Genomic DNA, 14047 nt, shown 5'->3' with positions numbered 1-14047 from the left:
TACAACTCAGATGACACTCGGCACTTGAAAGGAAAATTACGGTTTTTCAGAATGCAGCTGGTGTGCCAGTGAATGGGATGAAGTTTTTGTGACGCTTTTTCCCTCCTTTTATGATATGAAGATAATAAAATGTAGATTCAGCATGTGGTTCTCACTGAAAAAGGCACAGGGTTTGGAGAACAAAGGCAGACAAGGCATTTTGTCCCACAGTACTAATTTTAATAAAAAGCAAAGACAGCAAAACAATCATTTAGGAATGATTTCTTCCCTGTCGGAGAAGTTAACATTGTTATTGCTGTAGAAACCACTTGGAAATGAGCTCCTTTGGTGCCTAGTTAAGGTACGTCCCTTATAGCACATTTTCCAGTTTGCCAATTAGGGTGGAGGAACCGCACGCACTTTCCTGGAGGGAACTGAAGCACAGCCCACAGTGAGACAGAACCTACACATGACTCCGTTCAGTTTAGGAGCAAACTAAACACCTTGCTCACGCGTGACAAACAGAGGCAAGACAAAATAGGCAGAGAAGCAGCGTTTTCGAGTGTTTTCCTTTGCCAGCTCTGCACAGTAGACCAGCACACTCGCTTCTGAGAAATACATCACACAGGCCACCTCCCTGGGGTCAGGCGTGCCAATGCTCAGTTTCTTTCTCCGTCACCCCGTGGCAGTGGCGTACTGACAAATGTTGAACAACCAGCCCTCCGGGGCGGGGGGGGAACAACTGGATACGCATCTCTGTGGCGGACATATCCTACCACGGCTGATTTCAAGTGGCCAACGTGATGTCCCTGAATGGGGGGCGTTTGAAGAGACGCGCAAGCAGCTCGCCATTCGTTACATGGCGTTGCCACCGCACAGATACAACGGACAGCGTAACCTCAAGAGCATCGAGAATAGCAAAATGTAGTAAAATAATTAGGAAGTGATGAGTTTTGAGTATTTATCACCTATGTTTTTAATATACTTTAATTGTAGGTTTATAGAATTTACTGTTTAATGATGGCCGTGTTTAAAAACCAGCTCTCCAAATTCCTCTCACGGGCCACTACGGGCCAGCTCCAGCACACCGCTGGCACTCTGGGGGACTTCCGGGTGGGACTAAAAGGAACCAGCGACCTGCCCGATCCTGTCTTCACAGAGACCTTTGTTAGTTCAGCAGAGGGCTCGAGAGCCCCAGCTCCCCTTTCAGGAGACGAGCGTTCCTTGTAGACAGGAGATTATGGGCGTCTCATTCAGGACAGGCCCAGGCCAGCAGGACCTTAGCCACTGTATCGGCTGCTTCCCCATCTGATCTCAGGGCTGTCATCCCTGCCAAGTCCAGATGGTGCCGTTGGGCTATCGGAGTGCCCTGCGCCACCCTGGCCTTCTGCACTCCCCTCACCCTCTGTTTGACAGATTTCATTCAAGTCCCTGGCACCTCCTCCCTCCATTTGATGCAAGGCCAGGAAACCTAATACAGGAAAAGCCAAGGAAACCAGGTGCTAAATCATCCAAGGTCAGGCTGCTCAGCAGCTTTCCAGCCTCCCAGTTGTCCGAGGCAGCCTTTCCTTCAAATACAAGCCTAAGCCAAATACACCACCTACCTCTTACACTATAGCATCATCTCAAGCATGGAGGGGGCCTTCCAATTATTAAGCCTAAGCCATGGCATGCTTGAGCAGCTGCCGGCCCTCCTCGCCCTCCCAGCTGGAAAGCTGCTGTCTGCCAGCTTTTATCTCCTGGCACAGAGCCACGGTCACCGGCAGGAGCTGTCTGTGACTGCTGACGGTGGAGGAAGCAAGAGGAAAGGAAGCTGCTGAAGGCTAGGCATGTGGTCAAGTGCTCAAACACTTGTGGTCAAACACTCAAGATTGTATTTATCGCATTTATAGGTAGAGAAACAAAGGTTTGGCAAGATTGACTTTCCTGAGGTCTCCCAAGCTAGAAGTTATCGAGTCAGGGTTTGAACTGGGGATGTCTAACTCAAACTGGCGTGAGTTCGTGCTGCCTTCCATAAAGCGTGACGATCCTGACAGCCAGTCGTGGTGATGCCTGGCTAGCAGAGTGGGAAAGAAATATCACCTTGGGAGATGACACTTGAGTTTCTCTTGAGGAGGGAGCCATCTTTGTTTAGGAAAATACCTTTAATAAGCCACTGGTGGGGCACCTGGGTGGCTCCGTCAGTTAAGTGGCTGGCTCCTGGTTTCAGCTCAGGTCATGATATCAGGGTTCATGAGTTCGAGCCCTCCATCGGGCTCTGTGCTGACAGCATGGAGCCTGCTTTGGATTCTCTCTCCCTCTCTCTCTGCCCTTCCCCTGCTCAAACTCTTTCTCTCTCGCAAAATAAATGAATAAACATTAAAAAAAAATTTTTTTTTTAAATAAGCCACCTGTTAGAGAAGGGGAAATCTTAAAGGTAATGGCATTGGCAGGAATCAAATTAAGGAAAGGACTGGCTATGCTGCTGTACAAGAGAATGTAAATGAATTGGGTCTGTCCCAAGAAGGGAGACAGGTACTTGTGGGGTGGAAGGTTATGGGTTCCTCTGTAGCGTATCAAAAGAACATTTAATGAATGGGAGTGCCCTGTCTGCGATGCTGCAATGTCCTTTCCTCTCACATCTTTGAAAGATACATAAGCACACACGTGCTCATACACGCACATGCACGCGCGCACACACACACACACACACACTGGCTCATTTGCATTTTGTTGTGTGAAAATGGGGGACAGAACCGAGCTTCGTGTCAGCTGATGCACTGCAGGGATGAGACTCCATCGTTGCTTAAAATGAGGTAGCAGAAGTCTGGAGTCAGTTGTGGCTGCCACAATGTAAGCGCCTTAGAAATCACAGACATCTGAAGGCCCAGTTATCAGGCTTGTCTGGATCTCGAGGGGTAGATGGTCCTCAGCTGACATGAGGGCTACAACAGGGAGGGATCCGGCCCAGTGGCTGGCTGCAGGCGGGTGCGCCATGGGGCTGAAGCACCAAGAGGGAGCGAACTTTTGACTTTGTGGCTGGCTGTAGCTGGAGCGTGTGCGTCCATCAGGATGCCCCTGCAGGGGTGCCTGATGGGAGAAATATGGGCCCTTCAAGCCCTTGGCTTCCACGGAGGCCCATAAAAGCCTCTACAAATCCAAGAAGTTCCGCAGTGGGGAAACATCAGCCAAACTGGGGCCGAGGGAGCCTTCCGCCAGCTCAGCCGGGACCTTCCCTCTTTCTCTCACGGATGGTGTGGGGCGGGGCTAAATGGTCTTAGCCGGTCTGAAGGCTCGGGCCTTAGGCCAGCTTGCACCATGGAAATCTCATATACACCTCTGGGGCTCTCATTTACGAGCCATCCAAGAGCCGAACACTTCAGAGCTGGCACATCAACACCACGTTAATCCTGAGCAGAGGCTCAGCAGGAAAAAGGGCAGAGGGTGAGCCCAGGACGGCAGCAAGGGCTAGGCGCCAGGGAAGAACAGAGCCACCTCTGGCAGCATGCTAAACCAGAATGGGGAATCGGACGGCCCGGGTCCCAGCCCTGTGGCTGACTCGCTAAATGATCTCAGCCTCTGGGATTCAGATCCTCCATCTATAAAATGGGGAACTGAACTGGTGTCCAAAGCGCTGTTGTTCCTGTGTCCTCAAATCTGGCTTCATGGGTGACTTTCCCAGTATTGCCTCGAAGCCACAGTGAACCCGAAATGGCACAGTGAGACTACCAGACAGGGTTGGGATGCCGGCACAAGGGCCCAGAAAAGTGCCACACGTGGGCACAGGAGCCACACCAGAAAGAAACGGAAGAGCTTGAAGGAAAAAAATTTTCATTTGGAAGGGAGGGCTGCAGCGTCTGACGGTAGGCTTGCAATGGAAGCATAATATAGTTTTAAGAAAGTATTCAAACAACATATTCCTGAGATGGGGGTTCTCCAGGTAGAAACATTTTAAAGTCATGATCTTGAGTCTCAGAGGCAAAAATAGGACAAGGCTTGCTGCTGGGCTGCAGCAACAGATGGAACAACACTAACTTCAGGGACAGGGACAAAGATGACAGTTGTCAGGACTCTTCCCCGAACATCTGCATAGACTTACAGCAAATAGTAGCCTCACCTCCAGGTGCAAAGGAAAGTATTAAGCTGAAGTGCCCTGTTTTACTGCCTTTGGATTCGGTCTGACATGGCTCCTTAGACCCACCTCAGAGAGCTGTGGCTCTAAGCTTGCCTGCACGTGGCATTCTGGTCGTTAACTTCCAGAAGGGCCAGCTGTTACTAGGGGGAATCCTGGAACCCCCGGTGAGCTGCTTCAATCTCCACTGGATTTGCATCATCTTAGACCAACATTCATCAGGACATAAAGCGCTAGGGGATGTCTCTCCCACTTCCTCAGGGTTCATGAGAATCCGTGCATCTCATTTTCTTTCTACAGAAGAGTTTCAAAGACCCCTACTTCTAATGAATACGTGTGCGTGATTCTTTCCTTAAAACAATCCACAGAAGAGCCACTTCTTCCTCTTTCCCCCTGGAATTCCAAATGATCCAATTTCTTATTTCTTCCCCTGAAATGTCACAAAAGTATCCAAGACCTTTCTCCTTCCCTTTCCTCCTTGCCCCACCCCCAACTGTCACAGAATCCCCTCTGAGCTGCGTGCAGGGAGTCTGCAACGGTGACAGTAAGAGCTTAGGATTTTATCGGATTTTAAAGACCTAAAAGGCCCAAACGCACGTTCTGGCAACCCCATGCCCCTCAGCAATCAGACAGATAGCATGAAGACATTTTTCCCAAGTGCAGGATCATATATATTCTGCGTGACTGAGCTACTGGCATTCAAGTTTCGACCAGTTTCAAGATAATGGGAAGACCGTGTACAGACACTGCAATTTATGTTACACAAGGAAGACCGTTAGTTGATATAGGAGAGTCAGGAGTTTCCGGTTATATACGATACATCCAGAAGGCTGTTCGAGTACACGGAGAGCCTTCCTTCTTTCAGGTGGTGAAGCCTCTGAGAAGCTGCATCCTTTTCAGGTTCCCCTGACACTCTTTAATGTGCTGATGCCAAGAATTCGTGGCCTCTTTCTTTCTTAACTCCCTCAGAGGAGGGGTGAGGAGAAACTTATAAAACCAGATGTGGGAGGTATTCTTCTACCACCTCCCACATGATGCAAAGTCTCATTAAATAACTCGCGTCAACCTCAAAGCACCCCCAAGAGGTAAACAGAGTAGGCATCTCCCCTATCAGAATGGAAAAATGGAGGCAGACTCCACCTGACTGCACAAGGTTAGTGAGCTATTTAAGGGGAGAGTCAAAACCGGGATTTGGCTCTGAGCCCCGAGTTCCTTCCAGCAGGTCTGGTCCGCAGGTGTAACAAGTGTGGCCCAGACGCATGACCGAGGCTCACAGGGCCCACGGCCAGTAGGGGAAATCCTGGAGGGGAGCTACGAGTTGGGTGTGACCCAGCTTTCTCTGCTTCTAGGCTGGGCCAAAAAGCAATGGTGCCAATGACTATAGATGTCACTAGCAGCTGGAAGATGAGCCCCCTTCGACAAATCCGGAAGCACCCTCTAGCTGCTCTGCTTAGCACAGGGCCCGCTAGTATCCTTTGAGATAAGGTGGGGGGATTGGGCTTACACTGAACGGTGGGAATGAGTGAATGCAGCTTCCAGAAGGTCATCACTCAGTTCAGATGTTTACGTCAAAAGCATTTGGACAATTCAACAAGAACAGACCTAGAACTGTCCTCCTAAACCCACCCTGAGTGGTAAAGATAAGGTAAATGTCGTAACCTGTATAAAGGTGAAGCGTTATCATTCGTCAACCGTACAATTTACTAGAGCTACAACTGAGTGGCATGCACCCTACGTTGGACTGCATTTAGACTACAATGGTGTAGTGCATATCTCCATATCATGGAGCCAAACGTTTTTCAGTTGTCTAAGTACTACTTGGTGAGATGTGCTTTTAGCCACAATATTTTAAAAGCCAATTGCTACTTAGATGTGTTGTGAAAAAACGTGACAGTGTTGGCTTTATACACATTTTTACATTTACAGCAGAATAAGTACAGGAATTTATACACCCAAATGGGTGTTGCTGCCTTCAAACTAGTCACCTTGGGAAGATAGATGTTTAGTCCAGTGAAGCTGACCTTAAGTCAGACTATTTCTAGAGCCTTCCTTGGAAACTGTCCACTTGTGAGCTTCCTCAGTGTTGGTAGGTCTTTGTCCTTTATGGGTAGATTTATGTTTTGAGGAATGATTTTTTTTTTTGAAGAGCCAAAGGGCATTAGAAGATAAGTCTGATAAATAAAATGGGTGATGGAGCTTGGGACTACCTCTCGGGAGGGGTGGTGTGAAAAACGAGGTCTCACTGTAAGGCTGGGAGGCCTCTTACCTTGCATGGCTTCAGAGATCATTCCAAAGAGGAAGTCTATGTGTTCTTGGCATATGTAACATCACAGCTCCAGAGTATGATCTCTCGAGGAAATAATAGGTTACGGTAACTCTTGAGGGCTTACGTTTTAGTGTATTTGGTTAAAGAGGGAGCCTTGCTCATTCTCATCATACTTCATATGAGCAGAAATGGAAAACTCTATCTCCATGATTTCTCCCAAGGGAAGGATCAGCATCTACTGCTTAAAGAGTGAAAATGAAAAGCACTTGGTGTCACGTCTACATTATCCAACACCGTCCTCCCCCAAAATGTGCAATGGGCAATTCCTAATACCTGAGTCTCCCCAGTGTGGAAAAGTGGGTAAGGACAGGTCTCTGAAACCTGGATAGGACTAGAAGGTCAAGGGGATTAGAGTGTGTTTCCAATGGCTCAATCTACCCAACAGGCCCACAACACCAACACGTACAAGAAAACCTCCTACAGCTAAGCAGTACACAAAGTTTTAGGAGAGAAGAGGGAAAATGATTATCTTCCAGTAGCTTCTATGATAAAAACCCACCGGCTTCTGGATGACAAATGAACAGAGTCCATTGACAAGAAAGTTCATGGTGTTCAATTCTAGTGCACGCATAAGAAATAAAGTGTGTGGCCACTAGCTCGTTGAAGTGCATTTCCAGCTGAGGCCAAAGGCAGCAAAGGTGCAAGAGGCTGCTGGGGCTGGCATTAGTTGAAGCAGGGTCTATAAATTCGGAGCGGCAAAGCAATTTGTAGAAAGCCCCAGTTACGCAGCAGGATTATCTGCCAACCAGTGAAGTCAAAGAACGTTCAATCTCGAACTTTCTACAAAGTGCTTCACTGCTAATGAGGAAGCTCCCTAAAACACCATATCCTGAGTGTCAGAGAAATATGGCCAAGATGGTGATTGACGGGGAGCAGAGATCGATCCTCTCATAGCGTTTGGACCGTGTATTCTCCACACATCACACACACACTTAACGAAGAGCACATAACCGCAGTCACATTCGGTCTCTTCTGCACCCGCCTCCGTCCAGTGGGGCTTCTGAGTACAGTATTTCCAGGGGCCGTTCTGAGTTAATGGGCTCTGCTGATCACAGCCAGAAGCAGCAGGACAGAGTCAGCGCCTTAAAAGTCAGCCGTATATCCAAGTGCTCGCAGCAGACATCGGTCTCAAGTTGATCAGTCGGGATGTTGCTCGTGGTGAGTGTCTTTAGGTTAGTCTTTGTAAAAACCACAAAGCTAAGCCGTTTGCTTAAATCATCGTTAGAAAGAATGCTGAGTGCCCAGATGGGATTTCTAGTTTCTGTGCAAATGAAATCACATTAGTCCAGATTTTATTCACTCAAAACTATAGGGAAGCAGTAGGATTTGGTTTAAATGCTGCCCAAAAAGCAGGAATTCACTTAAGTTTTAATTCTGAAGCAATCCTGTTGTTAATGTTGTAGCCAGGTTCAGGCAGCATGGGGGGCGGGGCCCCGGCTGTGCTCACTGAGGAATCCCGGATCTCTCCCAGTTCAGGCTCACTCTCACTAGAGGTAGACCCATTGTTGATGGCGTAGACGCTCTCTGCAACTCCCTGAGCTGAAGTGCAGCCATCTGGCTCTTTCTTCTCCCTGGGACTGGACAGTCCCGGGAGGACAGCCATCTTGCCAGTCTGCCTATTGGGCAGCAAGGACATGGTGTAGTCCGCGATGATGCCACCCACATCTAAATTGCATGCCTGGTCGAAGGCTAAGAAGCCGACGTTGGCGTTTGCCTCACACACCACAAAGGAGCCATCGTCCATGATGAGGAGATCAATGCCACAGAAGTCCATGCCCAGGATGTTGGACACCTGAATAGCCAACTGCTTGCCTTGTTCTGTCAGCGGGCACATGACACCCACACCACCTGTGGGGAAAGCACAGTGACATAATGGTGACATCAGACACCGAGGACACAATAACCCTTCAAAGAAGAGATGGGGAATGCCAAGGAGGGGCAGTGAGACGGGCATTGTCATCACTCACAGAAGGTCTGTTCGGAAATCAGCACACCCTTTGGGAAAACAACAGGGTCATGTCTTATCTAAGAGTCTTTAAAATGTTTATTTCCTCAGACCCACTCATCCTACCACTAAGGAAATAATCTTACATAATGGAAAAAAGCTTTTTGCACAAAATGGATGGTAGAGTTATTTAAAATCCTGGAAAACTGAAATACTTGTACATAGTAGGCACTCACTAAATATTTGTTGATAAATAAATGAAAAGCTACAAATATCTCCTAATGGAGGAAAGCAGCATATTTTAGAATCATTAATAATAATGCTTGTAGACAGCTTGTGATCCTTTGGAAAAACACGTGAAAGGACTGAAGACTGTGCAGTATGACCACAAGTGTGCAAAGAGATATTGTTGGTTGGGGCCACCTGGGTGGCTCAGTCAGCTAAATATCTGACTCTTGGTTTCAGTTCAGGTCGTGACCTCAAGGTCAGTTGTAAGAATGAGCCCTATGTCGGGCTCTGTGCTCATGGCACAGAGCCTGCTTGGGATTCTTTCTCTCTCTCCCTCCCTCCTTCCCCTGTGCATGCGTGCTCTCTCTCTCTCTCCAAATAAATAAATAAAATAGATGTTGTTGGAAATAATGATAAGAAAATGTTAACAATGGCTGTCTCTAGGGAGTGGGATTAATGATAGACATCTTTTTTCATTTGACTTTGTCATACTTACCAAATTTTCTACATCGAGAATGTGTTCCTTTCGTATAGAAAAAGCAAAATTAACATTATGTCTTAGGAAGAGGGAGACGGAAAGGCTTATGAGACAAAATCCTATACCAAAGACACATAGAGTCTGACTGCCCTTACGTACCACAAAGCTAAGACCTCAGGTTTAATAGTCTCCCTGGAAAGACTTAAGACTTGTGTTCTCAGGTCCAACAACTAACGTCTTTACCTTAACACTGTCCCTTCCCCACCTGTTAGGTTATAGAAGGAAAAGGCTATAAAAGAGTTTTGGACTAGCTCAGTAACATGGGTAAATGACAAAACTGTGTGGTTCCTAGTTAAAGAAGGGATTTTGTAAGGTGACTAAAAAAGACAGCATCATCCACGAGGCTCACTGTGGTGGTACCACACACGAAAATGAGATGGGACAGCATGCTGGGTACTTAGCACTGTGTCAGCCTGAGCCTAGCATCTGCCCCCCTCACAGGATTTCATCACAGTGTCTTGCAATGATGTGCTTTCGTGTCTTCTCCTTCATGGACCCGTAAGCTGTTCCAGAGCAGGGGCTCCCCGGCTGATCACTATACTCACAGAGTCTGCTCGTGGTGGCTGCTTAACCAGTATTAATGAAGGACCGAATCTGTGTCTCGGCCTCTTTATCAATCACTAGCCTTGGTACACTCACCGGGCCATTTAAGAAATAACCATAGTTGTTTTTGTTGTTGTTTCTTTCATATTACCAACACACACATTCATTCAATGAGGGTGACGAGAGCTTTCTTTGATGGGGACAAAAATCTACATCCCTCCTGGAACATCTCCATTCACCATAACAGAAAACAAGATTAACAACAGGTTCACGGAGGGCACCTGGGTGGCTCGGTCAGTTAAGCACCCGACTTGGGTTCAAGTCACGATGTCACAGTTGGTGAGTTCGAGCCCCGCATCAGGCTCTGTGCTGTCAGGGTGGAACCTGCTGCAGATCCTCTGTCCCCTTCTGTCTCTGTCCCTTCCCCGCTAGCACTTGCACATGCTCGCTCTCTCTCTCTCTCTCTCTCAAAAGTAAATAAAAACATTAAGAAAAAAACCCCACAAAAAACAATAGGTTCATGGGATGGGGTTATGCGTTTGACCCAAACATAAACTGCAGCTAATAGTATCATACGTATAAGAAAAACACAATTTTCAATTACAATGTAAAAGCAGAATCACTCTCCTCCTGCCATGCATTAGTGTAGACCCTCATTATTTCTTGCCTGAGCTACTGTAAAATCTTCTGAACTCATCTTCCTGCTTCCTGCCTTATGCCTTCGATCCCTCCCCTACCCAGGGTTTTTCTCAAACACAGATCCCCCTGTCACCCCTTACACTAAACCTGACTGAGTCCCAACACCTCCCAGATAGGGTTCAACCTCAGTGTCCTGATACCCCTGGCCTGACCTCTATCACAGCACTTACACCTGTCCATTCTTCTCCTGGACTGCTCGCTGTGGCAAGGGCTCGTTTCTAACTCTTCTCTGTGATCCTGGCGCCTAGCAGAGCATTTGACAAGATAGGAGGGATCCATCCACATTTACTGAATGGGTGCAAACATCCTAATGAAAATCCCGGTGGCCTCCCGTGACTGACACACTGACTGTGAGCTTTTATACCTTACCGAGAGAGCAGTTGCTTTGCATCCGTCCGTCTGTGGAGCAGCGGAGCATAGAGCCTATCACCCGGCCCCCGACCACCACCACCCGGATGTCTTTGCCATGTGACTCCTTCACATACTTCTGGAACAGGTAGGGCACATCATGGCGGATCAGATGGCAGATGTCTGAGAGGTGATGTTTATCTCTTGCAAGAAAAACTGCTTTTCCTTTAAGAAGAAAGACACAGAGCAAGAGTAGTTACAGAAGCCTCTGAGTCCTGTCCTTGCCCTCCCATCTCCCTGGCCCATACAGTTGTCAATTCTTCCCAAACTTGCCTTACCTTGGCCCCTTCTGTTTCCTGACCAGACTCGAGCTTCTTATCAAATGGCCACTGAACCTTATTTTCTCTTGGTTTTACTCAGGTCCCTCTCCCTCAACAACTCTTTTTTCAAGATGAAACAATAATGTATTCCAGAGACACAGAGAAGAGGCCAACATAGAATCCTAAGGATCTAGTCAATTCAGTTCCAAAAGCAGTTAGCATCTCCAATCACCCCAGGATGCTGATTAGGCAGGGTCCATCTCTAACCCCATTTATTTAATCTCCAAAACTTACACTGGGCTCGAGGCACAAGGCAGGTGCCAATCCACGCTTACAGAACACAATTAACTGAACACACTTCAGAGGAATTCCAAGTCTAGGTGGAGAGAGACCCGCAAAAGGTAACTACAACACAGCATGATATAGCATTAAAAGAGGTCTATGCAAAATGCCATGGGAGTTCAAAGAAGAAGCCACTGACAGACTCCCTCCTCCCTTTAAACATAGGAAGTTTCTTACTTGGCTATACCTGTTCAATCCTAGATGGAATGATCTATACTTATGCTGTCTAGGGAAAGCATTCCTTCTTGACTCCCAATTCTTTATTTTCTGCTTGAATCACCACTGCTTTTACAATTATTCGGCACCTGCTTTCCATCTGCATACTAGCCAACAAATCTGAGCAAGAGATTCTGATGTCTGCAAATCTGACATGAGCATACCCAGTCTGAGCCTTCTTGTTAGCAAATATGGGAAAAGAAGACACGGTTTTCCTAGGAAGTGTGTAACCACCTTAAAAGGACTGGGACCCTTCTGAAATCTTAATAAAAAGAGTGATGGATCTCAGGCCCTAGTGGCCTAGGAGACTGAGAAGTAACCTCCAACACACGTCTCCATCACTGCACATTTGGCACCAGGAGATCTGGCAACTGACACCAGATGGCTGGGATTCAATTAGAGGCACTGGGGGTTCCCTGGACATTAGGTAGGATTTTCAGCAGAAATGGGGGCTAGATACAGGGACGTGGTTCGTTGGTTGCTGGCAGGTTCCAGTATGGGGCTTAGCCTGCAGTTAGTTTTTAGGCACAGAGCAAAAAGGGGGAGGGGGTGGGAAAGAGGACTAAGATTAATCATCTACCATGTGCCAAACCCTTTGTTTTTTTTATTATTTCATTTATACTTCATACTAGCCCTATGAAGCCATTAGAACAGGATAGTTATTTTTGTTTTACAGTAGAGGGAAATAAAGGTCTACAAGATTAGTAACTTTCTCAAGGGCACAGCCTGTACCATCCCACTGCCTTCTTCAGATTTATTCCCACATACTGAAGTTTAATAGCTGCTATAATTTGTTTACTTCCAACCCATTTCCCCTAAGATACTATATATTACACTAGCAGGGAACAACCTGAAAATTAAATTAAGAACACAATTCCATAGCATCAAAAGGAACAAAAAATTTAGAAATAAACTCAACCAGGGGCGCCTGGGTGGCTCAGTCGGTTAAGCGTCCGACTTTGGCTTAGGTCATGATCTCACGGTCCGGGAGTTCGAGCCCCGCGTCGGGCTCTGTGCTGACAGCTCAGAGCCTGAAGCTTGTTTCAGATTCTGGGTCTCCCTCTCTCTCTGCCCCTCCCCTGTTCATGCTCTGTCTCTCTCTGACTCAAAAATAAATAAACGTTAAAAAAAAAATAAAAAAAAAATAAACTTAACCAAAAAAGTAGAAGACGTACCCCTGAAAACTATAAAACATTTTTGAGAAAAATTAAAGATCTGAATAAATGGAGAGACATCCCATGTTCAGGGACCAGCGGACTTAATACTGTTATGACGGTAACACTCCTCAAATTGATCTACAGATTCAATGCAGTCCCCACTAAAAGCCCAACTTCTTTTTTTGCAGAAGTTGACAAGCTGATCCTAAAATTCATATGGAAATGCAAGGGATCCCAAATATCCAACACAATCTTGAGGAAAAAAAAAAGGACAAAGTTGGAGGACCCACACTTCCCAATTGAAAACTTACTACAGAGTTACAGTAATGAAGACAGTGTGGTCTTGCATAAAAAGATATAGGGATCAACAGAGTAGAACTGAGAGCCCACAATGGTCAGGTGATATTTGACAAGAGTTACAAAAGCATCCAATGGGGGAAAGAATAGTCTTCAACAAGTAATACTGGGGAAATTGGATATCCACATGCAAAAGAAGGAAGCTGGACTTCTTTGTCACACCATATACATAATTAGCTCAAAATGGATCAAAGACCCATTTGTAAGAGTGAAAACTATTAAACTCCTAGAAGGAAACACAGGTGTCAATCTGTGTGACCCTGGATTAAGCAACCAGAAAATGACATCTAAAAGCACAAGTCACCCAAGGAAAAAAAAATAAACAAATTGAACTCCATCAAAATCAAAACCTTCTGTGCATTCAAGGACACTATCAAGAAAGTGAAAACGAAAAGCTACAGGGTAGGGAAAAAACCTGTTCCAATTATGTTCGTATGTCATGAACTCTTAACACGGCAATCAAAAGACCAACAGTCCAAGTGAAAAGTGAACAAAGGATCTGAACAGACAGTTGTCTGAAGAAGATCTACACACGCCCAACAGGCACATGAAAAGATGTTCAACATCATTAGTCATTAGGGAAATAAAAAGCAAAACCATGATAAGATACCATAAGGGTAAAAACAAATCACATATTTGCTAGCTGCTAAGAGAGTAAATCTTAAAAGTTCTCATCATAAGAAAAAAAGTTCTGTAGCTCTGTATGGTGATGGGCTTACTGTGCCGATCATTTTGCAATATATACAAATATTGAATCATTACATTGCATACCTGAAACTGATATTATGTTGTTTATCCATATCTTAAAAAAACATGTAAAATAAATGAAGTGGGCCTCTACATCACTAATGCTTGAAAAACATGTATTTTGGCTTGTGGCTTGCTTTTATGGTGGAAGTGTGGGGGCTATTTTCTTTATTTGTCAAGGCAAAGAGGAC

General features: G+C 46.2%; 1 protein-coding gene across 1 annotated transcript in view; it reads right to left on the bottom strand.

The window, feature by feature from the left end:
- Positions 1 to 3700: 3700 nt before the first annotated feature.
- The window catches only part of RIMKLA (ribosomal modification protein rimK like family member A), a 32976-nt gene continuing 22629 nt past the window's right edge, over positions 3701 to 14047 (bottom strand). The window contains exons 4-5 of the mRNA XM_042950257.1: positions 10739 to 10942; positions 3701 to 8264 (exon numbers count right to left, since the gene is read on the bottom strand). Coding sequence (XP_042806191.1) covers positions 7774 to 8264; positions 10739 to 10942 — 695 coding nt within the window. The 3' untranslated portion in view covers positions 3701 to 7773. The remainder of the gene's footprint in view (positions 8265 to 10738; positions 10943 to 14047) is intronic.

Source organism: Panthera leo, chromosome C1 (genome assembly GCF_018350215.1).
Source record: "Panthera leo isolate Ple1 chromosome C1, P.leo_Ple1_pat1.1, whole genome shotgun sequence".
Taxonomy (NCBI): Eukaryota; Metazoa; Chordata; class Mammalia; order Carnivora; family Felidae; genus Panthera; species Panthera leo.
The sequence above is the reverse complement of the archived record's forward strand: the minus strand, read 5'-3'. Positions and strand labels throughout refer to the sequence as shown.